The 22,053-nt window shown below is 47.0% G+C and overlaps 1 protein-coding gene across 2 annotated transcripts in view; it reads right to left on the minus strand.

Annotated features, from left to right (window-relative positions):
* LOC140729863 (angiopoietin-1-like) overlaps positions 1–22,053 on the minus strand; it is a 187,088-nt gene that overhangs the window by 162,701 nt on the left and 2,334 nt on the right. Inside the window, exon 1 of one of the 2 annotated variants that reach the window (XM_073050074.1) lies at positions 11,466–12,346. The exons of the other annotated variant lie outside the window; for it this stretch is intronic. Coding sequence (XP_072906175.1) covers positions 11,466–11,765 — 300 coding nt within the window. The 5' untranslated portion in view covers positions 11,766–12,346. Of the gene's footprint in view, positions 1–11,465; positions 12,347–22,053 lie in introns of those variants that run through there. 2 annotated transcript variants of the gene reach the window in all.

A 22,053-nucleotide genomic window follows, 5' to 3' on the forward strand; every position in this document is an offset into this window, starting at 1 on the left:
GATGATACAACCATTGTTGGTAGAATCTCAGGTGGTGACGAGAGGGCATACAGGAGTGAGATATGCCAACTAGTGAAAGGGTGTCACAGCAACAACCTTGCATTCAACGTCAGTAAGATGAATGAGCTGATTGTGGACTTCAGGAAGGGTAAGACGAAGGAACACATATCAATCCTCATAGAGGGATCAGAAGCGGAGAGAGTGAGCAGCTTCAAGCTCCGGGGTGTCAAGATCCCTGAAGATCTAACCTGGACCCAACACATCGAAGCAGTTATAAAGAAGGCAAGACGGTGGCTAAACTTCATTAGGAGTTTGAAGATATTTGGTATGTCAACAAATACACTCAAAAACCTCCACAGATGCACCATGGAGAACATTCTGACAGGCTGCATCACTGTCTGGTATGGGGGGGCTACTGCACAGGACTGAAAGAAGCTGCAGAGGGTTGTAAATTTAGTCAGCTCCATCTTGGGCATTAGCCTACAAAGTACACAGGACATCTTTAGGGAGCGGTGTCTCAGAAAGGCAGCGTCCATTATTAAGGACCTCCAGCACCAGGCCATGCCCTTTTCTCACTGTTACCATCAGGTAGGAGGTACAGAAGCCTGAAGGCACACACTCAGCGATTCAGGAACAGCTTCTTCCCCTCTGCCATCCGATTCCTCAATGGACATTGAACCCGTGAACACTACCTCACTTTTTAAAATATACATTATTTCTGTTTTTTACACAATTTTAATCTATTTGATATAGGTTATACTGTAAATTGAATTACTTATTTGTTATTATTATTATTTTTCTCTCTGCTAGATTATGTATTGTAATGAACTGCTGCTGCTAAGTTAACAAATTTCACAACACATGCCGGTGATAATAAACCTGGTTCTGAGACAGAAGGCTGGTAGAAGATAGGTGGAACCAGCTGAGGTAGGGGATGATGGGCTGATGGATCCAGTTGGAGGCTGTACATCTTCAGACTGTAGGAGGAAACCCTTGCGCTCATGGAAAGAACATACAAACTTTCTTATAGAGGACACCGGAATTGAACTCCAAACTCCGAGACCTCAAGTTGTGACAGCGTTGCACTAACCACTACACCACCATGGCGCCCCACTGATTGCTCACTGCAATCAAGGCTTCATGAACTTTAATCATTTCTACTCGATTAGTGTGACAGGATCTGAATAACGATTATTAATGGACACTAACTAAATGAAGGTTGGTGCTGGAACAGGGACACAAGGCACATGCCTGCCTGAATAAGAATTTCAGAGTGTTTATGTTCAATTTCAGGCATCGAGTTTCCTTGATTGCTTTACAAATATTTCTTCTATTCATGGATACATGGGAACTACTTAGAAACCTTTCAGAATGTGCCATGATTTCTGTGTCCCTGTTGGAAGAGCTTATGGGGAATTTGTATTCCTTTCAAGAACATACAAAATCAAAGTTTGGAAACTGGTGTGGAGAAGATGGGAACAGTTCTACCCCGAGTCTGCTCTCTTATTCACTGAGATCACAGCCAACCTGAGAGGTTTGATTCCATTTACCCACCTGCTCCCCCCAACCCGTCCCCCGTACGGGTCAAATTCCACCATCTCTGCCTTGAAGACATTCAATGGCCCTGTACAGAATTCCAACTTTCCCTCCCAAGGTAAGAAATTTCTCATCTCCATTTTAAGCAAATGAACCCTTTACTCTAGTTCTAGATAGCACCTAAGGGAAACTTTCAGCATCCTCCCTATCAACCACCCCTCCCCTCCCATTAGAATACAGTATCATATATTTCGATAAGATCACCTCTCACTCTTCTAAGCTTCCATGAGAAATGTCACAGCCTGTTCAAACCTTGGAGACTGCAGACACTGCAGATGCTGTAATCTGGAGCCAAAACAAAACCAAACTTGTGGAGGAACTCAGCCAGTTAGGCAGTGTCTGCGGTGGGAAATGGACAGATGAGACTCTGGTGTTCAAACTTCTGCTTGTAAATAACCTGTTCATCCAGTAATTAACCTGATGAACCCTCTCTGCACTGCCCCCAATGCAACTGGCTCCATTTATTCACCCTCTGAATAAGAACCTGTCAAAAACTTGCCATTGACAGTATCATTCTTAATGACACACACTTAATAAAATACAGCATCTTCCACAACATCAGAACACTTCCCACCCGATAAAGAAGGCATTGTAAAGTAGGAAATACTGCGACAGTCCTGTGCACGGCAAGCTCCCATAAACATCCATGTGGTCAGTCACTCAGCTGTCACCTTCATTTGGAGATGAATATTCACCAACAGGTCAGCGGGGTGATGTCTGGATTTATTTAAATTATACCAGGGGATTATAGACTCAAGAGAGCAGGCAATACTGTGGTTTAATGGCTCCCCAGAGAGGTAGCACTCCCACACTGCTGCAAGGGTATGCAGGGCAAACCTAGGCCCTCTGGCCAGGTTGAATGCCCACATACCATGGAGCAGAGGATGTACAGAGCTGCCTCCACAATACCACCAACTCTCAATTACAATTAGAAATGTCTTTCAAGCCACTGAGTCATTATTCTTTTCACTGAAGCAGGAGCCGTCTGTTTATTTCAAGTTGTGGCAAACATATCACACAAATCCCTTGATGCTTATCAACTAATCCAAGAACAATTACTTTTCTGATCTGGAAAGCTGGGTACAAAAAAACAAGTTAACTTGCTGGTAGGGGGAAGGGAGGCTGGTGCTTCTGATTTCTGCTCATTTGAAGCTGCATTAAGGTTAATGACTGGAAGTATTTCACTGCCAGCTGCTGGTTATGATTTATTTATTTATTGGACTTTTCTTACTCAGTATCCCAGGTCCTAACTTGAACTATCACTGACCACCCCTCCCACCTCTCCTGTCAGCCATCGCCTTGTCCTTTGCAGGGGTAACTCTTCCACGGGATTGGGCACAAAGGTCACGTTCTCTACTCAGAGTGTAACGTCTGACAAGCTAATCAAAAGCACATGATGGCAAATACAAAATGAAAGTGTTTCATTCCAAATCTTGGAACTCCATGACACAGAGAAGGCCATTTGGCCTACCGTGCCTGTGCTGACTCAATTAGTCGCACATCGTTTGGAGTCCGTAAAGGTCTATGACCATCGAAAGCATAAAGCATTCGGCTCAGAGGTCGTTGCTGACCCACCGATTTTCACTCCTTCACACACTTGCACACCTTCACACGCTCGTACACTGTTGCACACATTCACATCTTGTACACTCTTTCTTGCACACATCTGCACATGCACTCACACTCTCATACACCATTGTGTGGGCATGCACACAGCCTGCACCCGCACTCTTGCACAAGTACACCCTTGTTCATAGCCCCCACAGTCAGTGTCGGGGAAACGCGAGTGAGTAACTTCCGCAGTTTTCAATCCGATCCTACAAGCTCCGAATCCAGTTTAGTCCCTCTTGGTTCCGAGAGGCAGACCCAGCCGGAGAGTGGCATTTCACAGCCTGCCCACCCCTTCACAGCCCAACCATAACTTGCTAGCAATCGAAAGGGATGACAAGAGAGTAGGGAAGAGTGGAACCTCACCATTCCTTAAACTACAGACTATCTCCTTAATCAAAGTCAAAGTAAAATTTATTATCATATATGTCACCATATACAATCCAGTGATTCTTTTTCCTGCGGGCATATTTAACAATAACTGTAAACAGAATCAAAGAAAAAAACCACAATTGCAAATATAAACAAGTAGAAATAAATAATGAGAGCATGAAATAACAAGGTAAAGAATCCTTAAAGTGAGATGATTGGTTGTGGAACACCAGAAACAGAATGAGTAGTTAACCCCTTTAGTTCAAGAGCCTGATGGTTGAAGGGTAGTAACTGTTCTTGAAGCTGGTGGTGAAGAGTCCTGGCTTTGAGGAAGATACAGGAACAAAAGGGTAAGAAACTGAAAAGTAAACGAGGCATGGAAGGATAAACAAAGAGACTGGACTGGGAGACAGCAACAAAAGGTGATGATTAAAATATATAAATCCGTCCTGAAGAAGGGTCTCAGCCAGAAACATCAATCCTCTATTCATTTCCATAGATGCTGCTTGACCTGCTGAGTTCCTTCAGCATTTTGTGTGTGTTGCTAGGAATTTATAATACCTCCAACAATAATTCATTCGCTGCAGTTAAAAGGGAACTGTTCTGGGATGGATCGACTGGCTGGCATTGCAATAGTGGTTAGCATATTGTTATGAGACTCTTTACTCTGTTAGCAGACTGCTGAGAGGGTATGGAGAAAGATGGAGAAATTCCTTGTCTCACTTCATCCCAAGCTGCTGCATAACAAAGGACTCTCTAATCTACGAGCAGTTCCCAGGGACATGAATAGAGACAGGCATTAAGTGCTGCTGGAAGGTCATTAACTTGGTGAATATCCTTTGGTCTGCCCAAAACTTGTTGGTCTTCCAGCACAGTGAGGTGTCTACATGGGAATGTTGCCAACTGGCACATTCCAGGCGACAGGAGTACACGCTGAGGGATTCTGAAGCTTGGAGCAGCCAGTACAATGGCTCTGTGGGGAAGGACAACAGTCCAGGCTCCTTCTGCTACCACACATGGAGGAGCTGAGTGTGATGGGGAAAACTTTCATACATTGAAATGGTGTATCACCCCACGGGGCCACTTAAGTGGCAATAGTGCTATGGTTTAAAAAATAAGTTAACCCTATTTAAGGTGGAAAATGTGAGCAAATTCAAGTTCCCAGGGTCAACATCTACAGAATTTATTCTGGTCCCAACACATTGATATGACCACAAAGAAGGCATGACAGTGGTTCCACTTCATTAGAAATTTGAGAAGATTTGGTATGTCAACAAACACCCTTGCAAATTCCTATAGATATGGTGGAAAGCATTCTGGCCAGTTGCATCAAAGCCTGGCATAGAGTTGCCAGTGAGGAGTATCACACGAAGTAGCAGAAGGGTTGTAGACACAGTCAGTTCTATTACACGCACAACCCTCCCCATCATCGAGGACATCTTCAAGAAGCTGTGTCTCAAGAAGGCAATATCCACCGTTAAGGGCACTCACCATATGGGATATGCCCTCTTTTTGTTACGAGTGTGGAGGGAGGAGGAAAACCTAAGCATTCCTTAAACTGCAGAGAGATACAGGAGTCTGAAGACACACACTCAACAATTTAGGAACAGCTTCTTCCCCTCCACCATCAGATTTCCCAACAATCCATGAGTCCACAAACAGTATTTCATTGTTGCTTTTCCTGAACTACTAATTATTTAGTAACTTAAAGTAATTTTTAAGTCTTTGCACTGTCCGGCTGCTGCGAAGCAACACATTTCATGACATATAAGTCAGTGATAATAAACCTGATTCTGATTCAGATTCACTACTGGATGTATTGACCGTGCATGTAAAAGATTTGCACTGTTCCTTCCTCTGTATACATTTTTAAACTATTTTCTTGATCTTAAAAAAAAATCCGAGCCTGACCTTTCTGCCTTGAGTTTACGGTGCAAATGCAGCAGGTTTTTAAGTATCCCGAGGAAGCTCATTTCAGGAGGATGGTCATGTGAAAGTCACTATTGGCAGTGTAAATTGAGAAAACTGGTTCTGGAGTTTGCCAACCTGCCCATGAACCCTCTGGGTAATGTGATCGGTAATAATGGTAAGCATCATTAACACATGGTTCTATTTCCAGCATACCCTGGTCTCAGCAGGATAGAATAATTTGCATAATTTAAGACGAATTCATTCAGCCTGTGTAAAAATTTAACTGGCTCTACTTTAATAGCTCTGCATTACAAACACCCGAGAGACGTATCAAAGGTGGAAAGTACTTGGGTTAGCTGTATTGAAGCTGTGGGGTTAACATTCATTGTAAGCTCAGTGCTGCAGTATGTTCTGTATCCAGCTGCCTTTCCAGCCAGGCAGCTGATCTTAGCCCAGTGTATCCCATCTCATCTCTTCTATATGCTAATGTAGAGCAATTGCACCCAAGGGAACAACTTTATTCTGAGAGAAAACACCTGCCTGAAGCAGACAGGAATGGACTGGAGTAGTAACTACAAAAGAACTCCCAGGGCAGCAATAGCCCTTAAAGAGAACTGGTTTACATTGTTCTTCGAACATGCATGCTCACATGCTCTCTCTGAATTTCACTCTCTCATACATACACACAAACAGAAATACACAGACACGCTTGCTCTCATAAAATCTCTAAACACACAAATGTAATCTGACCTCTTACATACACACACAAACATCTTTCAATTATTTTATCAAATATAGATTTGTCAATAAAAACAAAAGATTGCAGGTGTTGTAATCTGGAACAGAAACAGGACACTGCAAAAACCCACTGAGGAGGCCCAGGCATAAATAGACTTTTTGCGATGCTGCTGCAGGGTCCTGGCCTGAAATGTGGACTTCAATCTGCAGTCTCCGTATTGAAATGGATGTGCATCATCCGCAGTGAGGCTGGGGAAAGATCCAGACTCCCTCTGCCTCTGTGTGGAGAGGTGCTTCCTGACATTGTCCTGACTGGCTGGGTCTGTGCTCTTCTGGTCTCCCCTCACCAAAGTAAGTCATTTCTCTATATTTCCTCCATGAGCACCCCTCCCACCTCACAATCGATCATCAGCCCTCCAAACTCTGCTACGTACAACCTGCCTGATAGGTTAACCCTTGCAGATCAACACTGCTTCCTTAGATGGTCCCCAGAGTTGAACCCAGTTTCACTTTAAACCTTATAATCCACCTTCCTTGAGAAGGTCTGCTGCAGATTTCCCAGCTCACTGCTGGTAGTCGTGAATTCAATGAATTTGATATCCAGGAGTGCAGTGAGTGAACAACATCACTTATTTTACAGTTTCCCAAAGTCCACAGATCCCCTCTGCCCTGACCTACCCAACCAACGGGACATCCCCAGGCTTGGATATATACATCTCCACTCCTTTGCCAAGTAACTCCTCTAAATAGTGAGAGGCTGAGACTGCAGAACAATTCCCCAGGGAATAACACTTGTCACATCCTATCAATCAGAGGGCATCCATGGATAGGCTTTTTCCATTGAGAGCAGGGGAGATTCAAACAAGAGGACATGAGTTGAGAGTTAGGGGGCAAAAGTTTAGGGGTAACACGAGGGGGAACTTCTTTACTCAGAGAGTGGTAGCTGTGTGGAATGAGCTTCCAGTAGAAGTGGTAGAGGCAGGTTCGATATTGTCATTTAAAGTAAAATTGGATAGGTATATGGACAGGAAAGGAATAGAGGGTTATGGGCTGAGTGCAGGTCGGTGGGACTAGGTGAGAGTAAGCGTTCGGCACGGACTATAAGGGCCAAGATGGCCTGTTTCTGTGCTGTAATCATTATATGGTTATGGTTATATCATTTTATCCATAGCCTTTTACCAACCCACTTTGCATGGCTACACTGATGTTCGGAACTTCACTAATTGTCTTTGGAGACCTCCGGAAGATAATCCAAAGTTCCTTCAAGCCTTGCTGACTCTTTATGATCACCTCCCACTCACCCCAGCCCTTGGCACATTGTGCCAGCGACTGATCCCAAGAACATCCCCACCTCTACCCCTCTATTCCACCCGCCATTAAAGATCTTTCACCTCCTAGTTATCTCTGCGCCTCCAGTTTAAACCTCCTCGTTGTGCCATTGACTGATCCCAAGAACATCCCCACCTCCGAAAGGAAGCATGAATCCCAACGTTGAATGACCTCACACTGAACTGTCTCTGCCACGGGTTTGCTGGCTCATGGATGGTATCTGTGAACTTAATAGTCCTTTTTGTTAAGGAGAGGCCTCGTTTCTGCCTCTCTCCCTGTGGACTTTTGGAATGGAAGTAAAGCTTACATCAGGTCCCCTCTTCTCAGCAGTCCCCCTGCTGATTTTCAAAGGATGGCTGGCCACAGATGTGATCACGAGGTCGGGAGAAGAGGAGGGGATTGGATTTCAGTATCAGAACCACCACATCCCTTTGAGTTACCATCTCAGGCAGGAGCTACTAAGGAGTGAGGTTTCGTTGCCACTTTCAGTACTAAGGACAACTGGCCTTTAAATCCCATCACTTCTCTGCAGTGGAGGGGCAGAATCTGTGAGGTTGTTGCTGAGAGTAAAGAACAGGATTAGTGTAAAAGGACGTTTTGTGGTCAGCATGGTGGGTTGAAGGGCCTGTTTCTGTGTTGTATTTCTCATGATTAAGAGTTCTGAAGATTTAAGTTTGAAGGACACCATTGCTAAGAGGTGAACTCTTTGATCTCCTCAATGTGGCCCTTGCACTTCATTTGTCCACCTGCACTGCACCTTCTCCGCAGCTGGAACGCTACATCCTGCAACCTGTCCCTGTTTACTGCCTTGATGTACTTCCTTATGGAGTGATGCGTTTGCATGGCACACAAATAGCAGCTTTTCACTCTATCTCTGTGATAATAAATGGATACCAAACTATGGGAACTGATTGCCCCGCCATTCGGCCCCTCTTCTCCAAGCTGGTGCTTTGGCTATACCGCCTCTTTCCAGTTCCCTCACAGACTCCTCCTGCAATAAAGCAGAATCAAAAGAGGCTGCAGACTAACCAGCTCCATCACAGGCACGAGCCGTCCCAGCTTGAGGACATCTTAAGTAAGCCTTAAGTAAGCAGCATCCATTATTATGACCCTCTCCCTCTGGGGTGTGCCCTCTCCTGATTACTACCATTAGGGAGACGATACAGGAGCCTGAAGACCCACACTCAACACTTAAAAACAGCTTCTCCCCACTGCCATCAGATTTCAGATGAACTCATAAACACTATCTTGCTATTCCTCTTGTGCACTGTTTCTTTATTTTTTGTAACTTACACTCAGAGGCCACTTCAGTATACTGATTGTTAATGCAAATATCTAATAATCCCATCATGTGGCAGCAACTCAATGCATAAAAATATGTAAATATAGGGGTTTAGACATTAAACTTAGGAAGAAATGTGGTCTAAGTGACTTTGATCTTGGAATGATTGTTGGCGCCAGATGGGGTGGTTTGAGTATCTCAGAAACTGTTGATCTCCTGGGGATTTTCATACACAACAGTCTCTAGAGTTCACTGAGAAGGGTACAAACAAACAAAAAAAATCCAGGAACGATAGTTCCGTGGGCAAAAAAATGCCTTGTTAGTTAGAGAGTTCAAAGGAGAATGGCCAGACTGGTTCGAGCTGACAGGAAGGCGAATACAAATAACCGCGCGACACAACAGTGGGGTGCAGGGAGTACCTCTGAAAGCACAACACATCAAACCCTGAAGTGGATGGGCTACAGCCCCAGAAGATCACACTGGGTTCCACTTCTGTACCTAATAAAGTGGCCACTGTGTGTATTATAGTTTTTTTTAAATGTCTTGCATTGTACTGTTGCCACAAAACAACAAATTTCACAACATATTTCTGAAACTCAATCTCCCTGCCCTGTTTTTTTTTAAATCCCCACCCTGCTCTCTGTTTCTCACTCAGCACCTCCAGGTAGGGAACTTTCACACGATTGGGGATTTTAACAAGAATTTCTCGCGTGAATGGGGACTCTTTTCCATCGATAGTCTCTGGTTTTCCTCTGCCCACAAGTGTAGACATTTTCGCTCTGCTGATCAGTGGACACTTGGCTTAATCTTAAAAGCTCATTGCTCCGGAGTCCAGATGCCACCGTATCTCTCTTCCTGATACCGTCCTCGCTGTCTTTATTGCAGCCTGCCCGAGGCGCAGAGGGTAAAGAGGGTACAGTACGCTCACACAGTTCCAACGGGGTTTCTAGAGGGAGAAGGGGAGAAAATGCCCCTGTACCTGGTACAGCTCCAGGAACTGCCTCCCATCAAGCCCATTGTCAGATGTGCAAATATAGTGAGATCCAGGTGGAGGTGTAAAGGCGGGGAGGATGTTGCTCACTTCCCAGTAAGAGGCAGAGGTCGGGAGTTGTTGCTACATGAGTACAGTGGAGGTGGAGGGGAGATTGTGTCCCCCGCTGCCTGGTTGCATGGGGTACAGCAGGAGGTGGGCAGAAGGACAGGGTTGCTCTGTTACAGGCAGAGGTGAAGAGGGGATCGTGTCCCCCGCTGCCTGGTTGCCGGGATACGGTGGAGTTGGAGAGGAGAGCGTGTCCCGTTCCCGGGATACAGCGCCGTGCCAACTCTGATAATGCCGCCTTTCTTCTGACACAAGGTCCAGTCCCTACCCCCACCCCACCACACCTCCCGAACTCCACCCCTCGGCCCTTGGGCCCCGAGCTCTATCTACCTGTCGCGCCGGTCCGGGTCCCGGCACCGGGCCGTGTTAGAAGGTCGGATTGTACACGAACCCAGAACCGTTCGGATTGACCAGGCGGCGCTCGCTCCGGGTCGACGCCACCCTCAGTTATCCCACTCTCCGCGCCAAATTTACCCCTAATTGTGCTACAAAACACCCCGTGTCCGATCCAGGGGGTGAGAACCTGAAACGCCCCCTCCCCTTCCCGCAGGCGACCGTCTGAATACACAACGTTTTGTTCGGTTCTGCAGCTACAAAACAAACAAAACAATTCACGACGTATGTCTGTGATAATAAACCCGAATCTTACTGTGTAAACAGGGTGTACAGTATAACGCTGACCGCCCGCCTCAGGGATCTCTCTCCCGGGCTTTCCCAGATCCCCCCGGGCGATCACGGCTTTGCTTTAGTGAAGTGTCCCGGTGGTGGTCTCACTGCGAGACCTACACCACAGTTAAATCCGGCCAGTGCGGCACTGAACCTGCTTTAGAGCAGCATCCAGTTTGCAGAAGGCTCCCACCCCACCTCAGCTCCTTCAACGTGGAGAATGGTCAAGGTCAAGGAGATGTTCGGACAGAAGCCCATTCACACCAAGGCAGGTCTCAGATGTGGGGAGAGAGAGCTGGAGACGGGGTTAGGGAGTTGGGGATCTCAGAGGATAGGTAGCTGGACGAGGAAGGAAGGAGAGGCTGGGAAGTGTGGGGAGAGAGTTCCAGAGCGAACTGGGGACCCGGACAGTGAAGGAGAAGGAAGAGGAGGGGAGGCATAAGGAAGGAGTTTTGACCGAGGGTAACTGAAGGCAGGGGTGGTGGAATGATGGGGATGAGAGGGAGGACGGAACTGGGGTTTGCAGTGACCGTGAGTTTGGAGGAGTAGGATAAATGGAGGATTTGAAGATAGGTGGGAATTATTGAAAGGTCAGCTGGGGCAGGTGAGGAGGGTGAGTTTCGGACAGGAGGCTGTGCTGGATGAGCCAGGGGTTGGAGAGAGCAATGGTGAAGGCAGCCAGGAAGGCAATGGGATAGTGAGCCTGAGGTAACTAAGGAGATGTGGGACACCCTCCATTGGTCCTCCCACCAGCGCCATGTTGGCCTCTCCACCATGGCATGTTGCCCAACCAGAGCGTTACCTTCGCGCAGGCGCAGGGGGCAGGAAGCAGGGGCGGGCGGGAGGGAGGGAGGGAGGTCCTACCTTGCGCAGCCACTGGGTGTTGTTGTCGGACCGCGTCTCCAGCCGCTGCAGCTTCTGCGAGGGCCAGTCCTGTTCCAGCGGCGGCTCATCCCGCTGCAGGGAGTTGGTGCTGTGACTCTCGGCAGGTCCCCGGCAGTTGCCCTCGAGCTCGGGCAAGATGAAGGTGTAGCTGCACGGCCCGTGCTGGACCCTGTTCAGGCGCCTGCGGCCCCCCTCGGTGCCCCGCGGCTGCCCGCCGCAGCCCGCCTGAGCCAGGGCTGCCCACAGCAGAGCCACAGAGAGAGAATCCATCACCCACATCCTCCGGCTCTCACCTCCTCTCGGACAGCAGGATCTGAAACACTGGTACGACTGCTCCTCCCAAATTGCACTGTCCCAAACAATATTACATTAGAACCGGACGATGATCAGATGATTTAAAAAATCTTCTGAAATATGAGAAGACGAGTAAATGGAAGTCGGCGTACTTCTCTCCCTAGCACACTTCAGCACCAGATCTTCGACGTAAACACTCAGATTTTTCTGCAGTGTCAATAAAGCTTCTTCAGCCCATAGACTGGAATCCAGAGCTGCACTTCCCTCTTGATCCTGACTGAGGAACGGAGAGACTTCAGCCCAGAGAGAGGCTTTGACAGGAATGTGTGCGGCACTGTGCTGGGAGTCTCTGATACCCAAGTTGCAAAGGGATCATTTTACCAAAAAGAAACAGTGCTTAATGACCCCGAGCTTGTGCAATGGTCCAGCTTCCTTATCTGCTTTAGAGCACCTTCCTCCTGATAACGCACCAGTGAAATCTTTGGAGTTTGCTTTGGATGGGATTTCAGAGAGTCCGTTCAGCAGCTGCCAGCCATGCCTTGTGATATTATGTTTTAGTGAACAGCGATGTTACCGGAGACAATTAGAATAAATTGTGTGCCTCTGTGAACTGATCTGAAACCAGCTGTTTTAATAAAAGCAGAGCACAGTTGGAGATTACAGCAAATTCCGTACAATTTAGCTCCTTTACTTTCAGTTTAAATTGCTGCCAATTGTGGACAGATTTGTCAACTTCTGCTGTAATCCTGCCTCTCTCCTTCACCCTCTTGTTCCCTATTTTCTTTCATATTCTCTCATATATTTTGAGCCTCTCGCTCAGGCATGCTAAGGCATTCCCTCTCACATACTCTGTCTGACGTCCCTCACTTCCTTACACTTCCCCTTCCTCTCACATCCTGACATATTCCCTTCTTATATTTACTCTCACACTGTCACTATTCTTTCACACATACGCATTAATTCTCTGACACTCACACGCTTTCTTTCTCATGCATGCTTTCACTCATTCTTTTTCCTTTTCTACACACACACACTTTCTACCTCCCTCCTCCACCCACTTATTAGACACAATGCACTGCACATTAATATTTCCAACCTTGTTTGTGATAGACACTATTGTGTGTCCACCCAATATGGGGTGTTGAGGTACAGAAACAATGAGTCTATGTATTATTTGAATTAAGAAAGCAATGGAAATAATGACAGGGGCTTGAGAAAATTGTGTCTGAACATCTCACCCCAAACATCACATCCTCAACTTTGCCCTGCCCACTAGGTGCAGCCTATGACCTTTACAACTCTTCCCACTCCAGGAAAACGGTTTCCCTACTTTTCCATTTCTGATACCTGAGCCTGTTGATGTGTTAAAACCCCTTTTGTGACTGGCTGCTCGTGTGAACTTTCCTACGTAATTTGGCCCCTAAGGTGCAATGTTTATTGGGACTGACCTCATTCCAATATGCCAACAGATGGGCAGGAGCACTGAGCCATGCCAGGCTGTTGGCACAGTTGACTGGTTTTGGCAGCACACCGAATGGGCAGATGTGACTATGGTCAATGGAACAGGAGCTCAATGGGTTGCCCCAGCCCTGGTCAGTGAGTACAAGACCCGCCCCAGGATACAGGAACTAGCCACGGCTCCAGTCCTGATGGCTTCTGTGCCAGGTATGGATGTTCCTCAGATTTCTTTAGACCTGCTAGAGCCAAGGGGAATGGAGAGGCAGGCGGAGAATGGCTTTGCCTTCAAGAGCTCTGTAGCGAAGTTCTTTATTTCCGGGCATGGGTGATGTAACAAGTATTGCACTTAGAATGGGAGAATAGTCAGTGGAGCTCCCTCCATGAGACGATCCCACCAGGAAACAGTGAGTGAGCTGCCTGCACAATGGAATCTGGCATCTTCTGTGGCCCAGATCGCAGGCAGTGGTGGAGATGTGGCAGTAACACCTGCTGGCAGCCCATGTCGCAAGTGTGGGCAGAAGGGCTGGCTGGCATCGCATACTGAGAGAGGGTAGGAGGCCTGTGCCTCAAGAAGGTCCTACCAAGCCCTGGCAGGACCTCAGACCGGATACCTGAGGAGGGGCCGTGCCTTCCGAACCCTTGTGGACGTTGTCACAGGGCAGTAGTTGCAGCTGGAGGAGAGGTGGAGCGGCTGCAGAGACTGCAACCCCCAGTGCAGGTGCCATTCTTCCTGCAGCACCCAGGCACTTGACGCCAGCTCAGTGTTGCCGTGGAGCTGGGATATCACCTCCCCAACAATGCACTTCAGCTGCACCTACCAGTGGGAAACTGTCCAGTGGTTTCCGGCCGGACCCTCTGCCGGCAGCCAACCTGGAGAGCCGGCACCTGGGCCAGAATTAACCATGGACCGAGCTACGGCCACCAGTGTCCTGGATCCCACCATCTCCCCATGCTCCACCTCCCCCGATGGGACAGGTCATGACGTGCAGGAGAAGAGCACAAGGGTCATGGTAGAGGTGCCCTCTTGCGGCTCTCAGGATGGAGCTGACTGTGGGATCAGGGGTGGGGCGTGTCCTGACCACAGCCTGGCAGCAGGGCCCAAGCAACAGTAACATACCATCTTAGGGGCTGGCTCACCCACACTCTCTTCCCTCACCTTTGCCCTGTGCCCCACAACCCAATCGAGTGAGTTAGCCGTCAGGATCAAGATTCAAGTGTATTTATCACGTGCACATCGAAACATGCAGTGAAATGCGTCACTTGTGTTAGCAATTAACAGTGTCGCCGCAGTCCGGCACTAATGTAGAATGCCCTCAATGCCCGGCAGAACAACACAGAACACAACAAGCAACTAAACAATAACAGCAAAACAAGGCCCTGTTCTTCCCTCCCACCGACACACATAGACAGTCCCTCTAAACCCAAGACATCCATATTCGGCCTGCAGCCTCCAGTGGACCCAGATCGTACGTGTTCTCTCAGTCATGGTTGAATAATCTGCATTCTGTTTTCCATTTTTTGCTCCAATGCCCTTACTGCTCGTCTGGAATTGTCTGTCTGTACAGTACGCTAGCAAAACTTCTCTCTGTGTCCACGTGTATGTGACAATAATAAACCATTACTCATGCCAACAGGTGGGAATGTGCTGGAGCTGTGAGACCGGAGGTGAGGCTGAGGGAACTGCTGGGAGCGAGAGTGAGAGGGAGTCTGTGAGTGTGAGGAAAGAGACACGGCTGAGGGAGAACGTTGGCAGGTCAGTGGTGGGGTGCAGGGGCTACGTTTGGAGAAACCATTGACGGGAGATGGCATTTGAAAAAAAAACTCGCAGTGGCCTCAACAGCATGGGTGAGGCTGTTGAACTGCTAACCACACTGAATCCAGACCGGGGGGTGCTGGAGGTGCAGTCTAGCTGTGTCTCAGTGGGAACAGGACATCTCTCCTCCACCTTGGTGAACCCAGCAACCCTCTCCAACCCGGCCACTTGCCATCTGGCCTCCTACCACAGAGTGCGGGCACTTTAACTGGAACTTTGCAAGCTCTGCCTACCACACGACCGGACACACAGTTGCTTCAAACAAGCTGCTTCTTTACATATTTTTGTTCTGGTTGAGATGCAAATGAGGCAAATTCTCCTCCTTGGTCATCTCTAAGTTACCTGATGGAATCTGCCCGGAGATTGCCTTCCAGAAGCAGTTCCCTGCACGTTCATACAGCTTGGTCATTTAGAGTATGATCTGCCAGGGAGATTTGTAGCTCCCTTGAGAACGACTGTGGGAAGCTGGATAAACACACCAGGGAGAAAAGAACAGGAGGAGATGGCGATGAAAGTTGGAGAGGGGTTGTGAGGGGGTGGTTAGATTCTGTAGAGCTGAAATGCAGACACAGGGGGCCAAATGGTCCATTTCCAAGCCGGTATTTCACAGCACCTGTATCAAGTCTGGAGCTGAGCTGTGCTTTGCTTTGGTGAACACCGGCTCACACTCCCAGTGTAACACCCCAACCTTTAACTCGCCCTCAAGCATTTCATTCAATTCCAAATACTTCAACTTCTGCAGCAGAAAGTCTGCACTGAATATTAGTTAAAAAATATTTCCTGCACCAGTAGAATGTGCAAAGCTGTGGAGAAAGACCATGGTATGAGCCAGTCAGAGCCAAATGGCAATCTCCTGTGCTGTCTCATTGTACCGTTTCCACGAATTTATAGACATTAATTTAACTCATTTAGGCAATTGAATAATTGCTGGTCACAAAAGAAATTAGTGCTACTCAAACTCCAATCTTTCTGCTAGAGTCAGCCACAGACATTGCTCATTGCGAACAGCAGAATGAAATAAGAGGGTGCTGTCAGTCAAACTCCCAATCTGCGTAAACACAAACTGTTCAACATCAATCTCTCCTAATTGCAGTCTTTCTGATTCAATTGCTGCAAATACCTGCATGCAGTCAAAATCCTGGGACCACACAGGAGACAGAGACAGAGACAGGGACAGGGAGAGGCGGTGGTGCGAAGGGGGTTGTGGTGGAGAGAGAAAGAGAGGGAGGGAGAGAGATCAGGGAGATGGAGGCATGTTTGACAGAGGTGGGTGAAAGAGAAATAGAGAGAGAGGTACAGTGATAAAATAAAGAGGCAGAGAGAAAGAGAAGTGGACAGGAAGACGCACATATGTGCATGCACAAACATACACAGACACACGGGGGGGCAGACTTACAGATGGAAACAGACAGGCAGATGCATTGAGAGGGAGGGAGAGAGATAGAGGGACAGAGAGTTACAGACAGGCAGAGGAAAGGAAAACAGGGACAAAGGAAGATTACAGAAGTGTGTGGTGACTACGTTTAGCTGTCAGATACATTGGGATGATATTTGACCATGGGGCGGGGGGGGGGGGGGGGAGCGGAGGTGAAAGAAGGAAGCGGGAAATGATTAGTGCTAACTAAAACTGGGGTAGGAAAGGAGCCAGATACGAGCCTATTGAGCTGTCATCCCTCACTCATTCACAACTCCCTCTTCACTCCCACCCTCGCCTCTAATCCTCTCCATTCCCCTCCTTCCTTAACTGCCTCACAATCTCAACCACACCTTGGGCTTTAAACCCTACTCACGAGCCTGGCTTTTCCCTCACCTCTCACCCCAAGGTACTCATGACCACACCCTCTCGCTTCTCTCCATATACATCCTCCACCCTCCCTTCCTTACGATCTCATGCTTCTACCCCTCTATCCCACCCCCCCATTAAAGATCTTTCACCTCCTAGTTCTCTCTGCGCCTCCAGTTTAAACCTCCTCGATTCCACATTGTCTGCTTGACCAACACAGGAGGTAATCCAGACGAGTAATTTCCAAGAGGCCCCCAACCCCCGGGAGGGCGGCAGCAAATGCCTCCACCTCCACTCAGCGCCCAGCTCACTCAGCCTTACCCTCCCCACCCTGAGTCATGCCTATAACAGCTCTGAGAACAAATTAATTTCTGCATTTCTATTGCGCCTTGCACAATCATTGCACGCAGTGGGCCCGCTAAAAAAACAAAGCCCATTGGCTGCTGTAAACTGGGAAACAATCAATTTGCATACAACAAGCTCTTAGAAACATGAATAAGCAGAGAATGCTGGAAATCCTCTACAATTTGGACAGCACCCGTGGTGAGAGAAACAATTAACATTTCAGGTCTATGATATTTCATCAAAAATTATATGTCTTTTCTAAAGCATTCTAGTATGAAGATAATGGATGCTCAGGCTTCAAGAATGTGCTAACCTTATTCTCAGTCCTTTTTTTCATGTGGATGTCTAAAATCTGCAACACTTTGTTTCTGGAGCAACCAGCTGACATACTGTATGATTAATGATATTAGATAAAGGGTAAATTATGGCCTGGAGACACTGGGCAAACTCTCACTCTCTATCCAGCTTTAACGTAAGACTTTTTGCTGTTCAAGGCGGGCAGGGACTTACGCTCAGTGGCCACTCTATTAACTACCTCCTGCACCCAATAAAGCGGCCTGTGAGTGCATGTCCGTGGTCTTCTGTTGTTGTAGCCCATCCACCTCAAGGTTCGATGTGTTTTGCATTCAGAGATGCTCTTCTGCACACCACTGTTGTACCAGATGGATATTTGAGTTACTGTCGCCTTCCTGTCAGCTTGAACCAGTCTGGCCATTCTCCTCTGACCTCTCTCATTAACAAGGCATTTTCACCCACAGAACTGTAGCTCACTGGGTGTTTTTTTGATTTTCTCATCATTGTCTGTAGACTCTAGAGACTGTTGTGCATGAAAACTCCAGGAGATCAGTTTGAGTTTCTGAAATATTCAAACCACCCCATCTGGCACCAACAATCAGTCCACGGTCAACGTCACTTAGATCACATTTCTTTCCCATTCTGATGTTTGCTCTAAACAACAACTGAACCTTTTGACCATGTCTGCATGTTTTTACGCATTGAATTGCTGCCACATGACGGGCTGATTATATTTGCATTAATGAGCAGGTGTACCTAACAGAGTGCCCACTGAGTGTAGTTTGTCATCCCATTGAAAAGTCAGTACCTTCAACCAGGCAGCACATCCTCAGCCTCAATTACAGTTCTCAAGCATGCAGAGTGGAAAATAAACCCTCGAGCCCCCGAATCAGAACAGACCGTCCCGGGTTGGCCAGTGCCTGTAGCCTCCAATAATTGCGCCAATCGCCCCAGGTCACGTACACTCACTTAAACGATGCTTTGAGTAGGTTCAGAACAGGTTGAAAAGCTGGAATCTTGGAATACAACAGTCCAGCCTGACTCTGCCCTCACTCTCTATGTCACAAGGTCAACACTTGCTTGACAACAACGGCGACGATTGGAGAACAGAACCGTACTTAATTGACTCCTGCAGAGAATCTGTGGTCTGCTCTTAGAATATCACTGCGTAAAAACAAAACACCACAGAACAGCAGTGGCACAAGCCCGAACCTGTGTGTGGTTTGTGCATTCTCCACATCACAGAGTCGCAGGGTTAATGCCTCGTTATCCCTGTGTAACAGATACATTCTGATAAGGGGATTAAGGTGGCACCTGCCCCAAGAGCATATGGACTTCATTTCCAGACTTTCTTTTATTTCTAGCTTACGTTGACTTCAGTGTGGAGTAAAGGGGGGATGCTTCCGTGGCTCTGTGCTTCCCCCTCGCTCGCCTCAGTCACCTCTCACTGAACACATGAATTATTAGCTCATGTTGAGCAAATACAGCATTCTCCCTGTACAGAGCAAAGAAGATAAGAATATAAGAGCAAGAGGAGACCATGCAGCCTCCCATCCCTGTCCCACCATTCAATACGATCATGGTCAGTAAGACCAAGGAATATCTGCAGATGTACCGTGGAGAGCATTCTAAGTGGTTGCATTGCCGTTCGGCGTGGAGGGACCACGGCACAGGATCAGAGAAAGCTGCCGGAGGGTTGTAAACTCAGCCAGCTCCATCACAGGCACTAACCTCCCCACCACCGAGGACATGTTCAAAGGGTGATGCCTCAAAAATGCGGTACCCATCATTAAGGATCCCCACCACCCTCTGCTCATTGCCACCTTCAGAGAGGAGGCACAGGAGCCTGAAATTATATATTACAATTCATAATATATTCATGCATCGCATTGTACAGCTGCCACAAAACAGCAAATTTCACCACCTACATCAGTGATAATAAACTTGATTCTGATTCTGAGTTACGTTTACCTCGATCGATGCAAAACAGCCTTCCCTCCATCGACTCTGTTTACACTTCCTGTTGCCAATTTGATCAAAGACCCCTCTCACCTCAGTCATCCTCTCATTCCCCCCCATCCTCCCTCAACTGGGCAGAGCAGGCTGAAGGACAGCTTCTATCCTCCTGTTATCAGACTCCTATATGATAATATTGAACTCATGATCTCTCAAGTCTACCTTGTCATGACTTTATTTGTCTACCTGCTCGGCATTGTCTGTAACTGTAACACTACGTTCTGCATTTTTTACCCTTTTGTACTACCTCCGTGTACTAACAGTATGTATGGAATGATCTGCCTGGACATTTTTTTTTAGCTGTATCTCTGAACACGTAGGAATTATAAACCAATTACCAAGTTAACTTTCCGTTTAAGGAGGAAAATTAACCATTTGTGCCCAGGCCTTCATTCAACCCCAAATCACAAGGCAAGGCGATTGACTCCTAACTGCCCTGTGAAATGGTGCAGAAAGTCCCCGGTCAGCTCAGGTAAATTAATGGAAAGTATTCTTAGAGATAGTATTTATAATTATCTGGATAGACAGGATCTGATTAGGAGTAGCCAGCATGGATTTGTGTGTGGAAGGTCATGTTTGACAAACCTTATTGAATTTTTTGAAGTAGTTACGAGGAATGTTGACGAGGGTAAGGCAGTGGATGTAGTCTATATGGACTTCAGCAAGGCCTTTGACAAAGTTCCACATGGAAGGTTAGTTAAGAAGGTTCAGTCGTTAGGTATTAATGCTGGAGTAATAAAATGGATTCAACAGTGGCTAGATGGGAGATGCCAGAGAGTAGTGGTGGATAATTGTTTATCGGGATGGAGGCCGGTGACTAGCGGGGTGCCTCAGGGATCTGTTTTGGGCCCAATGTTGTTTGTAATATACATAAATGATCTGGATGATGGGGTGGTAAATTGGATTAGTAAGTATGCTGATGATACTAAGGTAGGAGGTGTTGTGGATAATGAGGTGGGTTTTCAAAGCTTGCAGGGAGATTTATGCCGGTTAGAAGAATGGGCTGAACGTTGGCAGATGGAGTTTAATGTTGAGAAGTGTGAGGTTCTACATTTTGGCAGGAATAATCCAAATAGAACATACAGGGTAAATGGTAGGGCATTGAGGAATGCAGTGGAATAGAGAGATCTAGGAATAACAGTGCATAGTTCCCTGAAGGTGGAGTCTCATGTAGATAGGGTGGTGAAGAAGGCTTTTGGAATGCTGGCCTTTATAAATCAGAGCATTGAGTACAGAAGTTGGGATGTAATGTTAAAATTGTACAAGGCATTGGTAAGGCCAAATTTGGAATATTGTGTACAGTTCTGGTCACCGAATTATAGGAAAGATATCAATAAATTTGAGAGAGTGCAGAGACGATTTACTAGGATGTTACCTGGGTTTCAGCACTTAAGTTACAGAGAAAGGTTGAACAAGTTAGGTCTCTATTCATTGGAGCGTAGAAGGCTGAGGGGGGGATTTGATCGAGGTATTTAAAATGTTGAGAGGGATAGATAGAGTTGACGTGAATAGGCTGTTTCCATTGAGAGTAGGGGAGATTCAAATGAGAGGACATGATTTGAGAGTTAGGGGGCAGAAGTTTAAGGGAAACACGAGGGGGTATTTCTTTACTCAGAGAGTGATAGCTGTGTGGAATGAGCTTCCTGTAGAAGTAGTAGAGGCCAGTTCAGTTGTGTCATTTAAGGTAAAATTGGATAGGTATATGGACAGGAAAGGAGTGGAGGGTTATGGGCTGAGTGCGGGTAGGTGGGACTAGGTGAGATTAAGAGTTCGGCACGGACTAGGAGGGCCAGAATGGCCTGTTTCCGTGCTGTGATTGTTATATGGTTATTATATGGTTATAAGAGTTGGGCAGTAACTGTGGCTTTTCCTGCAGTCCTCATGTCATAAAGGTGAAGGATGAAATCCTACGCAGATCGCAGGGCTGGGGGTCCCGTCACCTACCTTTCAAAGTGGGGATACCCCCTGCTCTTTGTTGTTATGCCTCCAGTAGCTGAGGAGCATGTGATCTGTTAAATAGACCTGCAGCTCGAGTGCCACATAGCGCTGCCGTTGTGGTAACCTGTCATACAGCGTGAAAGCAGACCATCCAGCCAACAGGTCCATGCCGAACAGCGGTCACCTTCTGTACTGACTTCATTACCTGCCACTTGGTCCATTGCACTCTGCGTCCGAGCAATTCCAGATTTACAGACACATTTCTTGAACTCATTCCTGCATTGTTGTCAGTATTTATAACCTCACTCTAATTTGCATTTGCAGAACACAACTTCAGAATCAGAAGATCTTCAGAACCAGAATCAGGTTTAGTATCACCGGCATAGGTCATGAAATTAGTTGCAATGCGGCAGCAGTACATCGCAATACATTATCATAAAAACCGAATGACAGTAAGAAATATATATATATATATTTGCCATGGAGGCTGGTGCTGACCGAGTTAATTTTCTGCAGCTTTTTTGATCTTGTGCAGTGCCCCCACCCCCACCATTACAGACGATGATGCAGCCAGTTAGAATGCTCTCCACAGTACATTCAGAAATTTGCGAATGTCTTTAGTGACG

This window comes from Hemitrygon akajei, chromosome 1 (assembly GCF_048418815.1).
Source record: "Hemitrygon akajei chromosome 1, sHemAka1.3, whole genome shotgun sequence".
NCBI lineage: Eukaryota > Metazoa > Chordata > Chondrichthyes > Myliobatiformes > Dasyatidae > Hemitrygon > Hemitrygon akajei.